This window comes from Phascolarctos cinereus, unplaced genomic scaffold (assembly GCF_003287225.1).
Source record: "Phascolarctos cinereus isolate Bilbo 61053 unplaced genomic scaffold, phaCin_HiC Scaffold_4;HRSCAF=312, whole genome shotgun sequence".
Classification (NCBI taxonomy): Eukaryota; Metazoa; Chordata; class Mammalia; order Diprotodontia; family Phascolarctidae; genus Phascolarctos; species Phascolarctos cinereus.
This window is the reverse complement of record NW_027555847.1, coordinates 279,415,351-279,435,415: the sequence shown is the minus strand read 5'-3', so window position 1 is coordinate 279,435,415 and position 20,065 is coordinate 279,415,351. Positions and strand designations below refer to the sequence as shown.

The 20,065-nt window shown below is 36.2% G+C and overlaps 1 protein-coding gene across 15 annotated transcripts in view; it reads right to left on the bottom strand.

Annotated features, from left to right (window-relative positions):
* Nucleotides 1–20,065, bottom strand: part of FER (FER tyrosine kinase) — a 257,864-nt gene that overhangs the window by 214,830 nt on the left and 22,969 nt on the right. For all 15 annotated transcript variants that reach the window (XR_013486092.1, XR_013486093.1, XR_013486094.1 and 12 more), the window contains one exon: nucleotides 5,976–6,246. Coding sequence is in view for 12 of the 15 variants with exons in the window: in XM_020968837.2 (XP_020824496.1) it covers nucleotides 5,976–6,188 (213 nt within the window). In the remaining 3 variants the exon portion in view is untranslated. The remainder of the gene's footprint in view (nucleotides 1–5,975; nucleotides 6,247–20,065) is intronic.

The window sequence follows — 20,065 nt, the reverse complement described above, 5'->3', positions numbered from 1 at the left end:
ATAATGCACTTTTAAGTTCATCATCTCTGTCAAGAAATTGGTAGCATGTTCCACCAGAGGCTCTCTGGATTCATAGTTAGTTCACTGTACTGAACAAAGTTTTTTTTTTGTTTTTTTAACATGTTGTTGTTATTGTGTAAACTGTTATCTGGCTTCTGCTCACTTGTTTATACAAGCCTTTCCAGTTTACTCTGAAAGTATCCCTTTAGTGATTTCTTACAATGCAATAATATTCCCATACATTCATATCCTACAACTTCTTCAGCCATTTCCCGACTGAAAGGTAAGTCTTTAGTTTCCAGTTCATTGCAACAGCAAAAAGAGTTGCTATAAACATTCTCACTTACTTGAGCTGCTTCTTCTATTTTTTTGTTCAAATAAACTGTTATTAATCTCTTATTTTTATACAGCCTAGATTTCCCACACATTTCTCCCAAGAGCTATCCTTTATAACAAATATGTGTACACACACACACACACACACACACACATATGTATGTATGTTGAAGAGGGAGAAGAGAAAAATATTCAGCAAAATCAATAAACCTATTGAAAAAATCTGACATTATATACAGTGTTCCACACCTATGGACTCTGACTTCTACAAAGGAACAAGGGGATGTATCTTCTAATATTTCTTTTGGGGGTCGGCTTGTTCTTCATATTTTTACAATATGAGTTTCCATTGTTTTACTGTTGTTCTTTCTATTTATATTACTGTCCTGTCACACCGTATTACTGGCTCTATTTTGCTCAATTTTCATCAGTTCTTGTAAGTCTCTCATTTTCCCATTGTTCTCTGTATTCATCACATCCTCACTGTTTCTTATAGCAGAATAATGTTCCATTGCCTTCACATAACACAATTCATTTAATTATTCCCCAATCAATAGATATAACATCTACTTGGTTTCTAGGTCTTTGGTACTACAAAAGAGGTGCTATAAATGTTTTCATGTATACAGAGCCTTTCTTTTTGTCAACAAGCTCTTGAGACATATGCCCAGCAATGGAATCTCTAGGTCAAAAGATAAAGGCATTGTCTTCACTTCATTTGTTTAATTCCAAATTGCTTTCCAAAATGGTTCTGCCAACTCAAAGCCCCAAACCTTCATAAGTGTGCCTGTCTATCAACAATCATCTTTGAAATTTGCTGGGTATGAGGTGAAGCATCAAGGCTATTTTGATTTGCATAACTCTTCTTAAAAGTGATTCAGAGCATTCTTTCATAAGGTTATTAATAGTTTTCAATTCTTTTGAGAACTGTTTAAATCCTTCAATCACATCTAATGGGGAACTGCTCGCTCAGTGCCCAACTCTAAATCTAACTAACCATTGTGTTCCCTGGAATACTTGCTTTCATCTTAAATTTGTTCCTTTCTCACTTATTCCATCTTTCCAGCCACCATTTCCAGTAACGGTTTTCACTCATTCTCCTGGTGGGAGAGATGGAATACTCCTGCTCCCCACTGCCACTTCCAAGATCTTCCTCTGCTGTCTTCACTCAGTAAACATTCTTCCTTTGAGGTTCATTCAATCTATAACTACTATCCAATCAAAATTCTAACAGCTGTTGTCTACAGATCTCTAAGAGACTCCCCTTCTTTATTTAATGAGGTCAGTGCCTGGCTCACAATCTTTCCTCCCCAGTTGCTACCCTTGTACTAAGGGTCTTCAACATACATACTGATACTCTCTCATACATCCTAACCCCCCATTTCCTTCTTTTACTGATTTTGCATGACCTCTACTCCACCACAACTACACACAGAGATGATAGTCATAACACAGATCTTGCTAGCATTCAAAATTAAACCATATCCATGTTTGTAACCTTTTAAATTCTTTCACCAGATCATAATCTATTGCCATTTCACCTTTACCTCTGCTTTACAACACCAAAACTTGCTCTTCATACTCATAGTGATCTCCAATCCCTCCACCCCTTGGTTGTTGCCTAGGCTATCACTTTGCATTAGCCAGACTCTCTTCTCTTCCCCATCTTGAACCCCTAATGAACCAGTTCAAGTCCATACTGTCCTCTTCTCTTAAGTCCCTATCATCAATACTGCTCTACCAAGACTTAACCAATCATTCCCATCATCTATTGGCTTCACTACCAATATGCCTTCACACTTCACCATGCTATCGAAAGAAGCTGAAGAACATCACAAAACTTGCTGACTGAGTCAAATAAAATCGAACACTATATAATCTTAACTGGGTCCTCCCTAATGTAGGCCAAATCCTTTTTTCACGTCCCTATCCCATCACTATCTCTTTTCATCTCCCTTCCAATTTCCCATGGCTTCTCCTCCCTTCACTCAGCTGAAAACCTTGCTCCACAGTTCATGGAAAAACCTGAGGCCACTTGCCAAGAGTTCCCTTTCCCCTGCTCCTCATTTCATATCACCCAGAACCTTTTTGCCAATACCTCCTTCTTCACTCCTGTCTTACATGAAGAGGTGACCCTTCTCCTTGCAAGGTAAACCCCATTCTATACTGGCTTCTCCAGCACATGGCCTCCTCTATCATTCCTATTCTTCCCTGTATCTTCATTCTTTACCTCCTGGCTGTCTTCCTGTTGTATACAAACATGCCCATATCTCATTTATCCTCAAAAAAAAAAAAAACCTCAGTTTATCTATCCTCACTAGCTATCATCCTATATTTTTCCTAGTCAGTCTAATTAACTAACATTAATGCAAGAATTACATTTACAAATACATATTTTACATATATTATACCTAGAGATAATTAGAAATAGGTCCCAAACTTTAAACTACAAGCTATCAGTTCACTGTTCACAAACCTGTAATAAAGTTCACTTGCCTAACCACAAGAATACTGACTGAAGGACCTCCACCCTTTTAGGTGATGAGTGAATGACCAAGCATAGGGTGAGTGGGATGTCTCAACATGACATGCAAAGCTCCAACTTATTTTTGTATGTCCAGACCACCCTCTCTTGCCCACCATGAGGGTACCATCTTATAACCACTTAGTCAGCAGTGATGACCCTCGATTGCCCATTCAGTGACCACTCATGCTGATGCATCACTTGGATGGATCACCCTCTTGGATGGTCAAGATCAAGTCTATCAAACAAGGAGACTTAGTATTTTATCTTGGCTCTTCTGTGTGTCTGGGCATCAAGTACTATAAAAGTAAGGCCCTAGGGAAAAGGACTACCTCAGATTGTGAGGAAGTTCTGAAGTCCCATTCATTGAAGGAGTCCAGTTCTTTTAATAAATGGTTGTTGGCTCAGAAATCTGTCTCAGTGGTTTTTCTTGCAGAATGAATATTTTTGGACCCCACAAACTTAAAAATTATTATCTCACTTAATCCTTACAACTATAGGACATGGGTACTATTAGTATTCCCATTTTACAGATGAGGACACTGAGGCCAAGAGAAGTTAAGTGACTTGCCCAGGGTTATAAAGTTAGTGGCATCTGAGGCCACATTTGAACTCAGGTCTTCCTGACTCCAGGCCCAACACTCTGTGCACTATGGTGCCACCTAACTGTATCTCTCTGAACTTGTATACTCATCGGTAAAACCAAGGGGCTTGATTAGATGTTCTTGCAGTCCTTCATACTTTATTAAGGATTGTTAAGGGGTTCTTGTCTTAGTGCTAGCAGAGTTCTTGCATTCTCTCTGGTGGCTCTTACATGCACTATTTCTTCCTCATCCTACTGTTAAAGGGTCCCCTGAATGTGTCTTTTTGAGTTGCCCTATCTTCCAGAAACAATGGACTCAGAGCATACAGGAGGTCCTGAATGTATCAAGGATGAAGCCCCCCATCCCCCCCGGCAATGTATTGCTTCCATCCCAAACTGGATTCCCTATGTGTACTTGGAAGTCAAGACAGGCTCCAGTCAGTCTACACAAAGCTGAGAAATTGCCTGTGCAACTGGGAACCATGTAGATAATAAACAGATCATTCTATCTTCATATTCTAGCAGTTCACAACAGAAAAGAGTGCAGCTTTTGACACCGCCTTGCTCCCCACCCCCTTCACAAGAGGTTTTGTCCTTTTCCCACCTTTACTGCACCTTTCCCCATCTCATGCAATTCCCCTTGCAGTGGAGATTTCTGGTATCCCTTCCTTTGTTTTTCTGTTATAAACATGCAAATTTCTGTATGAATTGTGAACTCCTTGGGTCCACACAAATGTTCATTTCTCTTGTAATAAACCTAATTTTCACATAAGTTTTGTGAAGTTGTGATTGCCTGCTGACGACCTCTAAATCCTATGGTCTTATAAAAGTGTTATCTGGGGGGTTTCTGGTTTTTGTTTTTAAATTTCTTTTAGTATTTGTTTTAAATGGTATAGTTTGTAGTTTAGAAGAATAAAGAAAATTAGTTTATGTGATATATATAAGATAAAATATATAATCAGTTATTTTTATAAAATGCATGAATGATTTGTTATAACTAAAAAATGAACACAAAGCAGCTACTAAATGGAGAATGACTGAACAAAATATGGTATGTGAATGTTACAATAAGAAATAGCAAATTAGGATTTTAGAGAAATGTCCGAACACTAGTGTGAACTGATGCAGAGTTAAGATAAGCAGAGCCAAGGCAGTACTATGCACAGAGACTCCAATAATGCAATACACACAATATTAAAGGCAGCCTCAGTCAGACTAATTGTGGTGACAAACGTGGTCCCCCAGAAGAGAGGATGAAACACTGTCCTCATCCTGGAAGAGGCAGAGGACGACTAGAGGAGAAGGTCACTAACAAGCACAGTCAGTTTGTAAGTTTGGTTTTGCTTTAACCTTTCTTTGTTAAAAGGAAAAGTTCAGCAACAGTTCAGGAAAGGACTAATGTAAAAACAAAAGACCTCAATAAAACCTTTTTTAAAAGGTTATATGCATGAATAAATGTATTAAGTGAAATGACCCCTTGCTTTCTTAATTAGCTGTGCATGAAATATGTCTAAAGGCTGTGCCAGTTTTCCCCTACAGAGTCAAAACACTGGATGGCAGTTATTGGCTGAAAGCAAAGTCTTTCTGAAGAATTTTTTTTAATTTCTAAGGCTGGCCCAAACCCTTTAGCATAATGGAAATGACATAGTAGCTCAGCCAGAAACACCCAAACACTTTCACCTGATGCTTACAGACCCCTTCAGCTGAAATACTTTCATAATCTTAATAATCAGGCAGAAAGAATTAGGTTACTTTGGAGTTATTGGGTCTGAGCCTTTGTACGCAGAAACCTATACCTCTTAAATCATGAGGAGAATGTTTGGGCATAATGGCGTTCTGTTTCCATGTAGAAAATAATAAAAATCTCTCTCATATATGAATATGTAAAATGGTAGTTTCTATAAGTAGACATACACAAGTCCTATCTGTTTACCAAGACAATGAACTGTTTGTTTTCAAGTGTTCAAATGTTTTCAAATTGATTTTTTTTACTTAAATTATGTTTAAACTATCACTAAACTTGATATCACAATAAATGGTGAAAAATGTAAAACTTGGGAAATCTGATATCAAATTTCATCTCTAATATTTTTTAATTTTAAAGCACATTTTAATAATTCAAGTACAAGTACAGGTTTGGTCCTGGCTCTTACCTGACAATATGACCTCAAGTTATAAAACAATTTTTTTTCTTAATTTATTTAGCAACTTTAGACAGTTCATCAATATACTATTATAGATTCATAGTATAGTTGATCTAGGAGCAAAAGAAATCTCTACTCTAATAGACTGAAAGAATGTACAACACTAAAATTATAATCAATATACTATGTCTTTCAAAAAGCCTAGGTATAATGTATAAATATATCAGAATCTAATAGCAGTAGGGCTCAACAAACCAGAGAATAAATATATTATAAGAGATGAAAAAACAAAGATCCATTTGTTAAAATGGGATCTTTTAGCTTTAAGTACAATTATTACACTTAAAACATTTTAAATACTTTTAAGACAATAAAACTGTTTTCTTACCTGAGATACATTACTAACATAATTCATGTGGGCGGTACTTTCCTTATCAATTTGATTGCAGAGATTCTGTAAAGTAGATGCATATTCTTTATCACTTTTTATTCTCAGTGCCATAAACTTCTTGACTGTTTCCAAGAGTCGTAATTCCCAATCTTGCAATTTTAACAGTGCATCGTGTGAATTCTTCAGGTCACTTCCAAATCCCATCTTCATAAAGCACTAACTGCTCCACTGGTTGTAAGAAATTCTTTTAATCAGCATGTGTCCATATCTGTAAAAAGAAAGAATTCTAAGCTAAAAAGGAGCTTGGCTCTCCACCAGTACAGTGTTGTGGAAAGCGCACTGAAGTATGAGTTTGTGACTTACTAGGCTGGTGACTTCGGTTTGCTCATTGTTTAAAAGTTCAACGAAAGACACAGAACAGCAGTGTATGGGTTACAGGAGACCTCAGGGATATCCAGGTTCAAGTCTTGCCTCTGATACATCCTGGCTGTGAGGCACCAGACTAGTCATTTAATCTCTCAGTGCCCCGGGGAACTTTCTAAGATTATAAATTACTGAGAAGGTACCAATATGCATGGATTAGATTCTAATCCTCAGGAGAAGCTTTCTACGTTGATTAAATCATAGATCCACTTAAAAAAAGGGAGAAAGACAAAATACTAGCCCTGCCTACTTCACATGATATTTAGTGCTTTGTAAACTAGTCTTTTACACATATATGACAGTATTTTTAAAGCAAAATATCACTATAGTATAACTTCTGATTATACAAACTTCAACTAAAACTTCTCAATAATAGCATCCTGTTACAAAAGGTTAACCATACTTCCTGAACACTAAACTTTACTTTGTTTTCTAGTCTTCTAGCAGCTTTTTCAAGATAAACTAGCAAAACAGAAGGTAATCCAGTTCACAACATATTTCAAGGTCAACTTAAGTTGACTTGCCTTAAACTAGATATGTTTAATTTTTCTTTCTAACTTCAATGATTTGATCTAAAAAGATATTAGGTGCTAAGGTTTCACAAATGCAGGGGGGAAAAAATAACCTTTTTTTCCCCTGAACAAATGGCATACATCTGAATAATCATGAGTTAGGGCAAAATATGCACATTGAGAAAGTCAGTAAATTCTTCATACTCTTGGGTCCATAAATCCCACTACTAGATACATGAATAAAGGTCACTGGAAAGGAAAAACAAAGAATTAAAAAATGGTCTTCTATACGACAAAAATGTCATAGCATCTCTTTTTGTCAAGGCAAAAAAAAAACTGGAAATAAATGATAATGGACTAGAGAAAAATTGAATAAATTGTGACACATGAGTATGATGCAATATTATTAAGCCATAAAAATAATAAATCCAAATTCCAGGGATGAAGGATGGTCAGAGAAGTAGGAAATGGGAGTGACATGTAAGAAGAACAGGGAGAAGGCCAGTTTGGTTGGACCTTAAAGGTGAATAATGTATAATTAGGCTGTAAAGAAAGGATCAAACCATGTTGTAAAGGGCTTTGGTTTGAATCTTTCTGTAGCTTTGCTAGAAATGTATCATTATTATGATTATATTTGTTAATAATTTATTATAAATCTATTCACAAAGTCTTCCCAAGTTTCTTTTAATTCATTTTTGTCATTTCTTATGGCATGGTAATATTTTATTACATTCATATACCATAATGTGTTTAGCTATTCCCCTATTTTATGTCCAGTCTTTAAACTCCTTGGGACATAATGCCCTGTAGGGAGAACTGAGGTGTCAAAAAAGTATCAAGTTTTTCTAGTATACTCCCAAATTGTTTTCCAAAGGATCTTCTTTTTTCTCGCTACATAAATTTGGGAAGACTTTATGAACAAATAACTAACTTTTATACTAACAAACCCTATAGCATTTATTTATTGAGGTTGAGAGAGGTTAAATGATTTGTCAGGGTCACATAGTTATTAAGTGTTTGAGGCAAGATTCAAATTCAGCTTGATAAATGAGATATTTGTAAAAAGTGAATAGCACAGTATCTGGTGCATAGTAGGCACTGTACAAATGCTTATTCCCTTCCCCCTTTTAGACTCTAACAATGTTTTAACTACTATGCCTCCAAAGAGTGACATAAAAATTCAAGGAACAATGATAAAACTTCTGGATTTTCTGAAACTATAAGCTCAAGTTCTATAAAGAACTTTACCTGTAGCCACTAAGAATATATTTTTGCTACTTGCATTCTATAAATAGAGATGCAGTACATTCACACAATTAGATCTATATAGAACCTCCAAAGAATAGGCTTTTCTCAAGGGACTCACATTTTAGGCCTTCATCAAAAGAGTCTGATAATGCCACATTTCTACTGAAGATTTTTTGTTTTTAAACCATTTTACTTCATTGATAAGAAAAGTTGAAAAGACTGCCTGCTATGGCTCCATCATCTATTGAATTCTTACTCACCTAAAATATTGCTACTTATTCAAGAAACCCTCCCTGATCCTCCTTCTCAGTAATGACAATACTTCCCCTGCCCCTAGACCTTACGCAATATTCTGCACCTCTATCAAGCATTTAACATGTAATATTTTATATTATTGTTTCTTATATGTATCATATTTCCCAGTAGATTTTAAAGTCCAATAGGGTAGGAACTATAACTTAACTAAATTTTGCCCCTCTCTCAGTGCTTAACACAGTGCTCTGAACATAATGAGTAATTAACATTTGTTGAATTAAATTAAATACAAAATAACATGAATTTTGGGATAATTATGATTTTTATCTCAATGAATGAAGACATTTTTAAAAGGCACTTTATAATACAAATAAATATGAGAAATAATTTAATAAATTTCATAATTCCCTGTTTGTTAATAAATTTTGCAATTCCCCATACTATGAGATTTTTGAAGAGAAAAATAATAATAGACCTCCCTATTATAACAGCTTTGAAATTTTACAAAATGGTTACCTTACAAACTACCTTTTGAATAACTTATTTAGTGTTAATATTTCTATTTGACAATGGCAGAAACTGAGGCTCAAAGAAATGAAGTAACTTGTCTAAGGTTAGAGACAATGAGTCAATAAATATTTATGAAGCACCTACTATGTAGGTACTACTACTAGACAGCATTTTGTTAAGTGCTAGGAATACCAAAAAAAAAACAAAAGACAGACCCTGCCCTCAATGTGCTCACAAGGCTAGTGGAGGTTGCAAATCAATGTTATGTCTAAGGGTTAAACCCACAGGTGCAGTACTTGCTTGACCTCTATACATCATGCTTTATGATAATATTAATAAACATTAGTCATATACTCATGTAGTTTCGTTTTAAGATGAAGGACATACTGGAAAAGCTTCTTGCACAAAGCAGGATGTTGGTTGAGACTGGAAGGAAGCCAGGAGGCAGAGATGAGAAGAGAGCACTGCAGGCCTAGGGGGCAGAAAACCAGAGCAAATGCTCCTCATGGAGAGATAAGAGTCTACTGTGCAAGGATTAGCAAGGAAGCTGGGGTCCCAGCATCACAGACTAAGTTTTGGGGAGCAAAGTATAAGAAGAATGAAAAAAAATAAGAAGAGACCAAATTGAGAAGGTCTTTAAAAGCTAGGCAGGGAATCTTATATTTGACATCGAGGTAACAGGAAGTCACTGCATTTTGCTGAATAGGCCAGTAACATAGTCAGACCTGTACTTTAGGAAGATCAATTTAACAGCACAGTGGAAGATGGACTGTAGTGAGGTAAGATTAGACAGATGTGAATTAGGAGAGAGAAGAAGTGAGAAGATAGTGTTCTCAGCAAATGGCTTCAACTTTTTTTTCAGTGAATTATGAGCAACGTCCTCATCCTAGAGGGTGGGAAATAGAGTATCATCAAAGTCTTGAAGAGAGAGAAAAATGTTTGTAATAGCAGCTGCGAGGAGTGTGAGAGTGAATTGATTGAGGGGGTATAAGAGAAATGCCTTGTTGCAATAAGAGCCCAGTTGGGATAATAGAAAATAAATTGGTTAATGGACCCAGCGAGTATGATTTTCTGACTTTCTCCAGAAATTGCTGTGGATGGTAGGAGTAATCTACAGCTGGGCATAGCAAGGCACGATCAGTGAAATAAAAAGGGAATCCCATACAGAACTTGTTCACCAAGATGTCAAGGTAGAGAAGGGAGGAAAGCACAGCCAATACATGGGGTTATGTCCTAGGAAAAAACTAAGTTCTCACGGGACTTGAAGTCTCTGTGAATGGGAAAAAAAAGAGGATTAGGTATTATAAGAGAAGGAAAGATGGAATGATAAAAGATTTTGGCGTAAAAATGTGTTAATGAATTTTTTTTTAAATGTAGACAAGTATGGGGCAGAGCCAAGATGGCAGAATAAAAGCAGTGACTAGCTTGCGCTCTCGCCCAAACCCCTCCAAATACCTGTAAAAAAAAATGGCTCTAAACAAATTCTAGAGGAGCAAAACCCACAAAAACACAGAGTGAAACAAATTTCCAGTGTGAGACAGCCTGGATGGTTGATTAGGAAGGTCTATCGTGCTGGGCTGGGAGAGAATGCAGTTTGGTGTGGGCACACAGCCAAAGACCAAGCCTCAGCAATCCTGGAGCAGGCCTCAGGGGAATGAATCTCGGGTAGCTGTGATAGTTTCCAGACTTCTCAACCCACAAACACCAAAGACAACTTAGAAGGTCAGCAGGAAAAGTCTGTGACCCTCACCTTCCTCTCTGCCTGTTCTGGCCCCAGTCCTGGCTTAGTGGCCCTGGGGCGGCAGCTCTTCTGGAGCTTCCAGCCCACGGAGTGAGGGGGAAATCTAGTGGCTGATCAGAGGGGGATTGCAAGGATCTCTTTGCTGGTGCTGGGGCAGGATTCTCTTGCTTTGCCCATGCTTGGATCTGGGTCACAGTTCCAAGTGGCGATCCTGGGGCAAGGAGGAGCACTGGTGTGGGGAAGTTTGTAGTGGTGATAAAGAGGGAATCCTCCTCACAGTCACAAGGCAGAAAAGAGTGCTTGTGGTCACTCATAGACCATAGCACAGGCCAGGAAAGAGTAAACACCTTGGAAGAACTGAAAATTTACAGGTCCCTAGAAGTATCTCTGAAAACTGCTGCACAAAACCTCTGAAGCTTGGGACAGTACATTCTCCACAGTGTATGCAGACCCCTACCTTAAAAAAGGCTTTAATAGTCAAGTAATTGGCTGGGAAAATGAGAAAACTGTGCAAAAAAAGTCAGACCATAGAATCTTTCTTTGGTGACAAAGAAGATCAAAATATACAACCAGAAGAAGACAACAAAGTCAAAGCTCCTACATCCAAAGCCTCCAAGAAAAATATGAATCAGTCCCAGGCCAAGGAAGGGCTCAAAAAGGATTTTGAGAAGCAAGTTAAGACAAGCAGAGGAAAAACTGGGAAGAGAAATGAGAGTGATGCAAGCAAATCATGAAAAACAAGTCAATGGCTTACTAAAGTAGACCCAAAAAAACACTGAAGAAAATAACACCTTAAAAACAGACTAACCCAAATGGCAAAAAAAGGTCCCAAAAGCCAACGAGGAGAAGAATGCCTTAAAAAGCAGAACTGGCCAAATGGAAAAGGAAGTCCAAAAGATTACTGAAGAAAATACCTCCTTAAAAATTAGAATGGAGCAATTGGAGGCTAGTGACTTCATGAGAAATCAAGACATCGTAAAACAAAACCAAAAGAATTATAAAATAGAAGACAATGTGAAATATCTCACTGGAAAAACAACTGACCTGGAAAACAGATCCAGAAGAGAAAATTTAAAAATTATTGGACTATCTGAAAGCCATGATCAAAAAAAAGAGCTTAGACACCACCTTTCAAGAAATTATCAAGGAAAACTGCCCTGAAATTCTAGAAGCAGAGGATAAAATAGAAATGTAAAGAATCCACTGATCACCTCCTGAAAGAGATTCCCAAAGGAAAACACCTAGGAATATTATAGCCAAATTCCAGAGTTCCCAAGTCAAAGAGAAAATATTACAACCAGCCAGAAAGAAACAATTCAAATACTGTGGAAACACAATCAGGATAACACAAGATTTAGCAGTTTCTACATTAAGGGACCACAGGGCTTGGAATATGATATCCCAGAGGGCAAAGCAGATAGGATTACAGCCAAGAATCACCTACCCAGCAAAATTGAGTATAATCCTTCAGAGGAAAAAATGGATATTCAGTGAAACAGAGGACTTTCAAGCATTCTTGATGGAAAGAACAGAGCTGAATAGAAAATTCAACTTTCAAATACAAGACTCAAGAGAAGCATGAAGAGGTAAACAGGAAAGAGAAATCATAAGGGACTTATTAAGGTTGAACTGTTTACATTCCTACATGGGAAAAATGAACTTGTAACTCATAAGAATTTTCTCATTATTAGGGCAGTTAGAAGGAGCATATATAAAGGACACAGGTGTGAGTTAAACATGAGGGTAGATTTCTAAAAACATAAAAGGGGTGAGAGAGAAATGTATTGGGAGAAAGGGAAAGGGAGAAGCAGAATGGGGCAAATTGTCTCAGTGGCAAAAAAAAAAGCTTTTATGGTGGAGGGGCAGAGAGGGAGGTGAAGGTGAATGAGTGAACTTTACTTTCATCAGCACTGGCTCAAAGAAGGAATAACATACACTCAACTGGGTATAGAAATCTACCTTACCCTACAAGAAAGTAGGAGGGGAATGGGATGGGGAGAGGAGGAGTGATAGAAGGGATGACAGATTGGGGGAGGGGGGTAGTCAAAAGTAAAACACTTTTAAGAAGGGACTGGATGAAAAGAGTGAGAGAAAAGAATAAACAGGGTCAACAGATGGGATGGAGGGAAATACAGTTAGCAATAGTAACGGAGAAAAAAATTTTGAAGCAAGTTTCTCTGATAAAGGCCTCATTTCTCAAACACATGGAGAACTGAGTCAAATTTATAAAAATAAAAGCCATTTCCCAATTGATAAATAATCAAAAGACATGAAGTTTTCAGATGAAGTAATCAAAGCTATCTACAGCCATAGGAAAAAATGCTTTAACTCACAATTGACTGGAGAAATGCAAATTAAAACAGTTTTGAGATATTACCTCATAACTATTCAATTGGCTAGTAGGACAGTGAAGGAAAATGACAAATGGTTGAGGGGATATGGGAAAATGAGATATTAACACACTGTTGGTAGAGCTGTGACCTGATTCAACCATTCTGTAAAGTAATTTGGAACTATGCCCAAAGGACTATAAAACCATGCATACTCTATGATCTAGCAATACCAGTACTAGACCTGTATCTCAAAAGAGAGAAAACAAAAAGGAAAAGGATCTATGTGTACAAAAATATACAAATATTTTTGCCACCAGCTCCTTTACGGTGGCAAAGAATTAGAAATTGAGGAGATGCCCATCAAGTAGGGAATGGCTAACAAGTTGTGGTATGTGACTATGATGGCATACTGTTAGAAAAACCTGGAAAGACTTACATGGACTGATGAAAAGTAAAATGTACTGTGTACAAAGTAATAGCAATATTATAAGATGATCAGCTATATTTAGCTATTCTCAGCAATATAATGATCCAAAACAACTCTGAAGGACTTAAGACGAAAAACACTATCCATCATAAGACAAAGAACTGATGGTGACTGAATAAAGATTGAAGCATACTTTTTTACTTTATTTTTCTTGAGGGTTTTTTTTTTGGTTTATGTTTTCCTTCACAATGCGACTGATATGGAAATGTTGTGCATGACTACACACGTATAACCTATATCGAATTGCTGCCTTCTCAATAGAGGGGTGGAGGTAAGGCAGGGAGAAAGGGAAAGGATTTGGAACTCAAAATTTTAAAAATGAATGTTGAAATTTTTTTTAACATGTAACTGGGAGAATAATGAAATACTGAATAAATTCCAAAAATTTTTTTTCTTTTAAAAGTCAAATTATAGTAGAGGAAAAATTGGGAAAAGAAATGAGAGCAATGCAATAAAATTATGGAAAGAGAATTAACAGGTTGGTAAAAGAAGCACAAAAAAAATACTAAATAAAAAAACTCTTAAGAAATAAAAATTAGCCAAGTGGTAGAAGAGGTACAGAACTTCATTGATTGAAAAGAACTTCTGAAAAAGTAGATATTCCAAGTGGAAAAAGAAATACAAAAGCTCACTGAAGAAAATAACTGTTAAAATTAGAACTGAGCAAAAAGAAGCTAATAACTTCATGAAAAATCAAGAAACAATAAAACAAAATCAAAAGAATGAAAAAAATAGAAGAAAATGTGAAATCTCATTGGAAAAAATAACAGAAAATGAAGGAGAGATAACTTAAGAACTATTGAACTACCTGAAAATCATAATCAAAGAAAAAAAAAGCTTAGACAACATATTTCAAGAAATTATAATGGAAAACCAGACCACATATGAAAGGGCAAAAGTGAAACTGAAAGAATATTATGATCATCTCCTGAAAGAGATCCCAAAATTAAAACTTCCAGAAATATTATAGACAAATTCAAAATACTTCAAGCAGCCAGAAAGAAACCAAGTAAATACTATACAGCCATAGTCAGGATAATACAATATTTAGCAGCTACAACAGTAAAGGAGCAAATAGCAGATTGGATTAGAAACCAGAATCCAACAATATGTTGTTTACAAGAAACATATACAGAGTTAAAATAAGGCAATGGAGCAGAATCTATAACACTTCCCTTGAGGTTAAAAAAAAAGAAAGAAAAAAAGATAGGGGCAGTAATCATGGTCTCAGACAAAGCAAAAGCAAAAATAGAGATAAGCAGGGAAACTACACCTTGCTAAAAGTTATCATAGACAATGAAGTAATATCAACATTAAACACATAAATGTCAAATGGCAGAGCATCCAAATTCTTAAAGAAAATATTAAATGACTTACGGGGGAAATAAACTACAGACTTATATCAGTTGGAGACCTTCACTTTCCCCTCTAAGAACTAGATAAATCCAACCACAAAATAAATAAGCATGCTAAGGAGATGAACAGGACTGATGAAAAGTTCAGTACAATAGGTCTCTGAAGAAAACTGAATGGAAACAGAAAGGAGTATGCCTCTTCTTCAGCTATACACGACATCTTCACAAAAAAACTGACCATGAATAAGGATATAAAAACCTCACAAATAAATGCATAAAAGCAGAAATATTAAATGCACCCTTTAAAGACAATAACACAATAAAAATTACATTCAATAAATGGTTGTGGAGGCATATATTAAAAACTGATTGGAAACTAAATAATCTAATCCTAAAGAATGAATGGGTCAAAGAACAAATCATAGAAATAAACAATAATTTCATTAAAGAGAATGATAAGGTCAGAGGTAGAACTATAAGGGATTAAGAGTAGAGCAAGAGAAGAGGGAAAAGGATGGTCTTTTTGAGGAGTTTAGCTACAAAGGGCAGAAGAGCTCTAGGGAGGAAGTTAATAGGAATGGAAGGATGAAGTAAGGGTTTACTAAGAATAGGGGAAATATGGCCACATTTGTAGGCAGTAGGGAATAAGCCAACAGACAGAGACTGAGAATAAGTGACAGAATAGGGATGACAGAGGTGGCAATCTGTTGGTGAAGACAGAATGGAGTGGGATCACTTGTACAGGTAGAGGAGTTAGCCTTGACAAGGATTAAGACTACCTCTTCATGTGAGATGGGGTTAAGGAGGACATAAATGGCAGAAGGCATCTGAGTGATAGGAGGAGAAGAAGGAGCTCATAGTAAAAGGCCTCACTGTAAGATATGAAGCAAGGTTCTCATCTAAGAGGATGGGAAGAGGGAGAGCCATACGAGATTTGAGGAGCAATGAAAAGGTTTAGAAGAGCTGTTATGAAGAGTAGGATAAAGAGATAAGGCAGGTACAGAAGGACTGCTGAATAGCAATGAGGGTCCAGTTGAGGTTACATGATATAAATTTGTAATAAACCTAGTGATTTTCTCCATTTTAGTTCAGCACCACATATGCAGAAGTGAAGGTGGCAAATTGTGGGAATGATCCCAGGCTGAGAGCTTGGCATTTCACTGTAATCAGTGAACTGATAAGGGGCCATGGGATTCAAGAGAGGGCAGTATAGAACTGAATTGGTTCATCAATGAGTCAAGATGGGGAAAAGAGCAGAGAGTGGCTAGTATTAGTTCTAACCTCTTTGCTGACCTCCAGTTTCAAATCTCCAACTGCCTATTGAACATTTCAAATTAGATTTCTCATAGACATCTTAAACTCAACATGTACAAAATTGAATTCATTATCTTTTCCCCAAAACTCTCCTCCCTTCTAAGCTTCCCTGTTACTGTAGAGACACTATTCTCTCGCTCATTTAAGGTAAAAACTTAGGCGTCATCCTCAACTCTTCACTCTCACTCACTCCCCACTCCCCATATCCAATAGGTTGCCAAGACAAGTTGATTTTACCTTTGTAACATCTCTTAAATATCCCCCTTCTCTCATCTGACATCCTGGTACAGGCCCTCATCACCTCACATTTAGACTATTGCAGTAGCCTACTAAATTCATCTATATACCTCAAGTCTCTCCCCACTCTAGTCCACTCTCCACTCAGCCATCAATTGATCTTTTTAAAGAGCAGGTTTGACTCCTCTATTCAATAAACTTCAGTGGCCCCAATCACCTCCTGGATTAAATACACAATCCTCTCTGTTTGGCATTCAAAGCCCTTCCTGGCCTGGCCTCACCTCATCCTACCTACATAACCTTCAATCTAGTGACACCGGTCTCCTTGCCTCTATGCTTGGAATGTTCTCCCTTCTCACTCCAATTCCCAGCTAAAATCCCATCTTCTACAAAAAGTATTTCTTAATCACCTTTAATACTAGTGCCTTCTGTCTGCTGATTACTCCAACTTATCCCTTATGTATCTAGATTATATGTAGTTGTTTTCATATTATCTCTACCACTAGACTGTGAGTAAGCTCACTGGAAGCAAGACTATTTTTATCTTTCTTGGGATCTCCAGAGTTTAGCATCGATTACCATATAACAGGCACTTAATAAATGTTTGCTGACTGACTGACTAGATTAGCTAAATAATGCCATCATAACACCAACCATAAGGTGGTTCAACTGATCATAATGCACTTTCCCTACTGTATTGATTTCCTATGTTACTACATTGACTGCTACTTTAGAACCAGGGTACAACTTTGTGAACAAGTATTCACCTGTTATGTAGGGTCCCTCAGGTCATAGGTTGCCTGGTATCAATCAGTCAATCAACAAATAATTCAAATAACTACTATATGGCAGACATTATGCTAGATGCTGGGAATACAAGAACAAAGAACAAAAACAATTCCTGCTCATGGTGAGCTTATATTTTGATGAGAGCAACAAGTACATATAGAAATATTTACAACATGAATATAAAATGATTAAGTCAAACACATACAAAGTAGTTAAATACAAAGTAGTTTGGGAGAGAGGGCACTAGCAAATGGGGGAATCGGAAAAGGCTTCATGCAGAAGATGGTGCCTACGCTGCATCTTTAAAGAAACTATACCCAAAGGACTATCAAACTGTGTATACACTTTGCAATAGCACGGCTAGGTTCATATCCCAAAAAGAGAAAAGGAAAAGGACCTATATGTACCAAAAATATTTATAGCAATTCTTTTGGTGGTGGCAAAGAATTGGAAATGGAAAGGATGTCCATCATTTGGGGAATGGCTAAACAAGTTGTGGTATGTGATTGTGATGGAATACTATCATGATGTAAGAAATAAGACAAGCAGGATGGTTTCAGAAAAACCTGGGAAACTTATATGAACTGATACAGAGTGAACTGAATAGAATCAAGACAATATCGCACACAGTAATAGCAATATAGTAACAACCATCAACTATGAAAGATTTAGCTACTATAATAAATACAATGATCCAAGACAATTCTGAAGGACTCATAATAAAAAATGCTATCTACCTCCGGAGAGAGAACTGATGAATAGAAACTGAAGTGTAATTTTTCTACTTTATTTTTCTTGCTTTTTTTTTGCAATATGGCTAATATGGAGATGCTTTTTGCATTATTTCATATGTATAATTGATATATTGATTGCTTTCTCAATGGATGCAACAGGGGCTGGAGAAAGAATATGGAACTCAAATTTTTAAATGAATGTTTAAAATAAATAATAAATTAGAAATTTAAAACTATTTCCTTTCCCTAGGCCTGTTGTGTGTGTATGTGTGTGTGCACACGTGCACATGCATGAGCGTATGTGTATACACATCTATACATACACACACATATATACATATACACACAATATACATATAATACACATATTTGTATATGTATATATTTGCATGTATGTATGAGATATAAAATTAGAGGGTTGGAATAAATTACTTCTGTGGTCCATTCCAGCTCTAAATCTATTAGTTTTCCTTCACATTTTTTTGAGAGCTTAACCACTGACATAATGTACATCATTACTTACATATATGCATGTGACTATCAAGTTTAAGTCTCTATGACCTCTTCCACTTCCATATTTCTTGCTCTGCATTTAGTATTTCTCTACTTTCATCTATTTTTCTTTTTCCTAGTCCTTTCAAAGGCACACACACAAAAAAAACTTAGTAATCTTCACATCTTCTCTCCTTAGCCATTCATGTCCACTACATTTCCAGCACAGCAAGTAAATACATGTCTATTATACTGATGAAACATGGCTCTAACTGAATATTTAGATGTCTTATGTTCTTAGAAATTATTCATGTTTTTATGTATACTTATACTTGTCTTAGGTCTTACTTAAACTTAAATTGACAAATTTCCCAAGGACAGCGACAGTTTCCTGCTTCTTTTGTAACATCTCACAACACCTAGCAGAACTCTCTCTGTACATGAGATTTTAATCAATAATAATGATGGTTTCATATAGAAATGAATAGCATATAACAGATTAAAGAGAAAATCATCTCACCAGACTTGTGATCCAATTCAGATTTCTAATTTCTTATTTATAAATCTGACTACAGTCAATGAAGCAAAGATAACAATTAATTTGTAGTTTTTTATTTAATATAAATCTGTAAAACTATAAGAGAAAAGCTAGAGAATACTTAGTCTCTACCATTCTCAGAGAATTATTAGGAAAGAATCTATTGAGAATCAGTTCATTGTGAATAGCAGTCTGGTAAAATAGACAGTTTCTAAATGAGATGCTAAGTGTTCAGTCAACCTGAACTACTTGCTATTCCCTAAACTTACACATTTGCACATCCTGGCTCTCAAACCTCCTCACTAGCCTTTACTAACAATAAATTCTTTGCCTTCCCATAGAACTGAAAGATAATTTCTTCCTTACTCTTCTAATTTATTTATGATGTGACCTTTTATATCTACATCATACATACATCTAGAATTTATTACTGACTGGGGTGTTGATCTATACCTCATTTCTGCCAGACTGCTATCCAGTTTTCCTACCAGTTTTTGTCAGATAGTGAGCTCTTCCCCCAGTAAGTAGGGTCTTTGGATTTAATGAACACTGTGTTACTGGTGTTTTTGTTTTTCTTTCCTTCTCAATATTGCATATCAAATCTGTTCCACTGATTGAACTTAATTTCATTACATAAACTGTTGACAAAAACAGCATAAGGAATCCTGCCAAATGCCTTCAATTCATACAGAGATGGTCATGATATACAAACCAGGAAGCCTTTAAACAGAAAAAAAAATTATAGACCAATACCCCTAATGAATATCAGTTCAAAATGATTTAGCCTCATTTAGCAATGAGGCTAAAACAATATATCATGAAGACTGTACACTATAACCAGTACAGGTTTATATCAGGAATGCAGGGGTTGGTTTAGTACCAGGAAAACTATAAATGAACAAAAATCATGTGATTATATCAATAGACACAGAAAAAGGTTTTCACAAAATATTACATCCATTTCTGTTTTAAAAAACCATTATATGCCATGAAGATTTATTCTAATTTTTCTAATTTCTTTATTTTCTAATTTTTTCTAATCTAAAGATCAATACCCTTTCTAGTAAAATCAGGGGTGAAACAACGATATCTACTATCACCTTTTCTATTTGACATAGT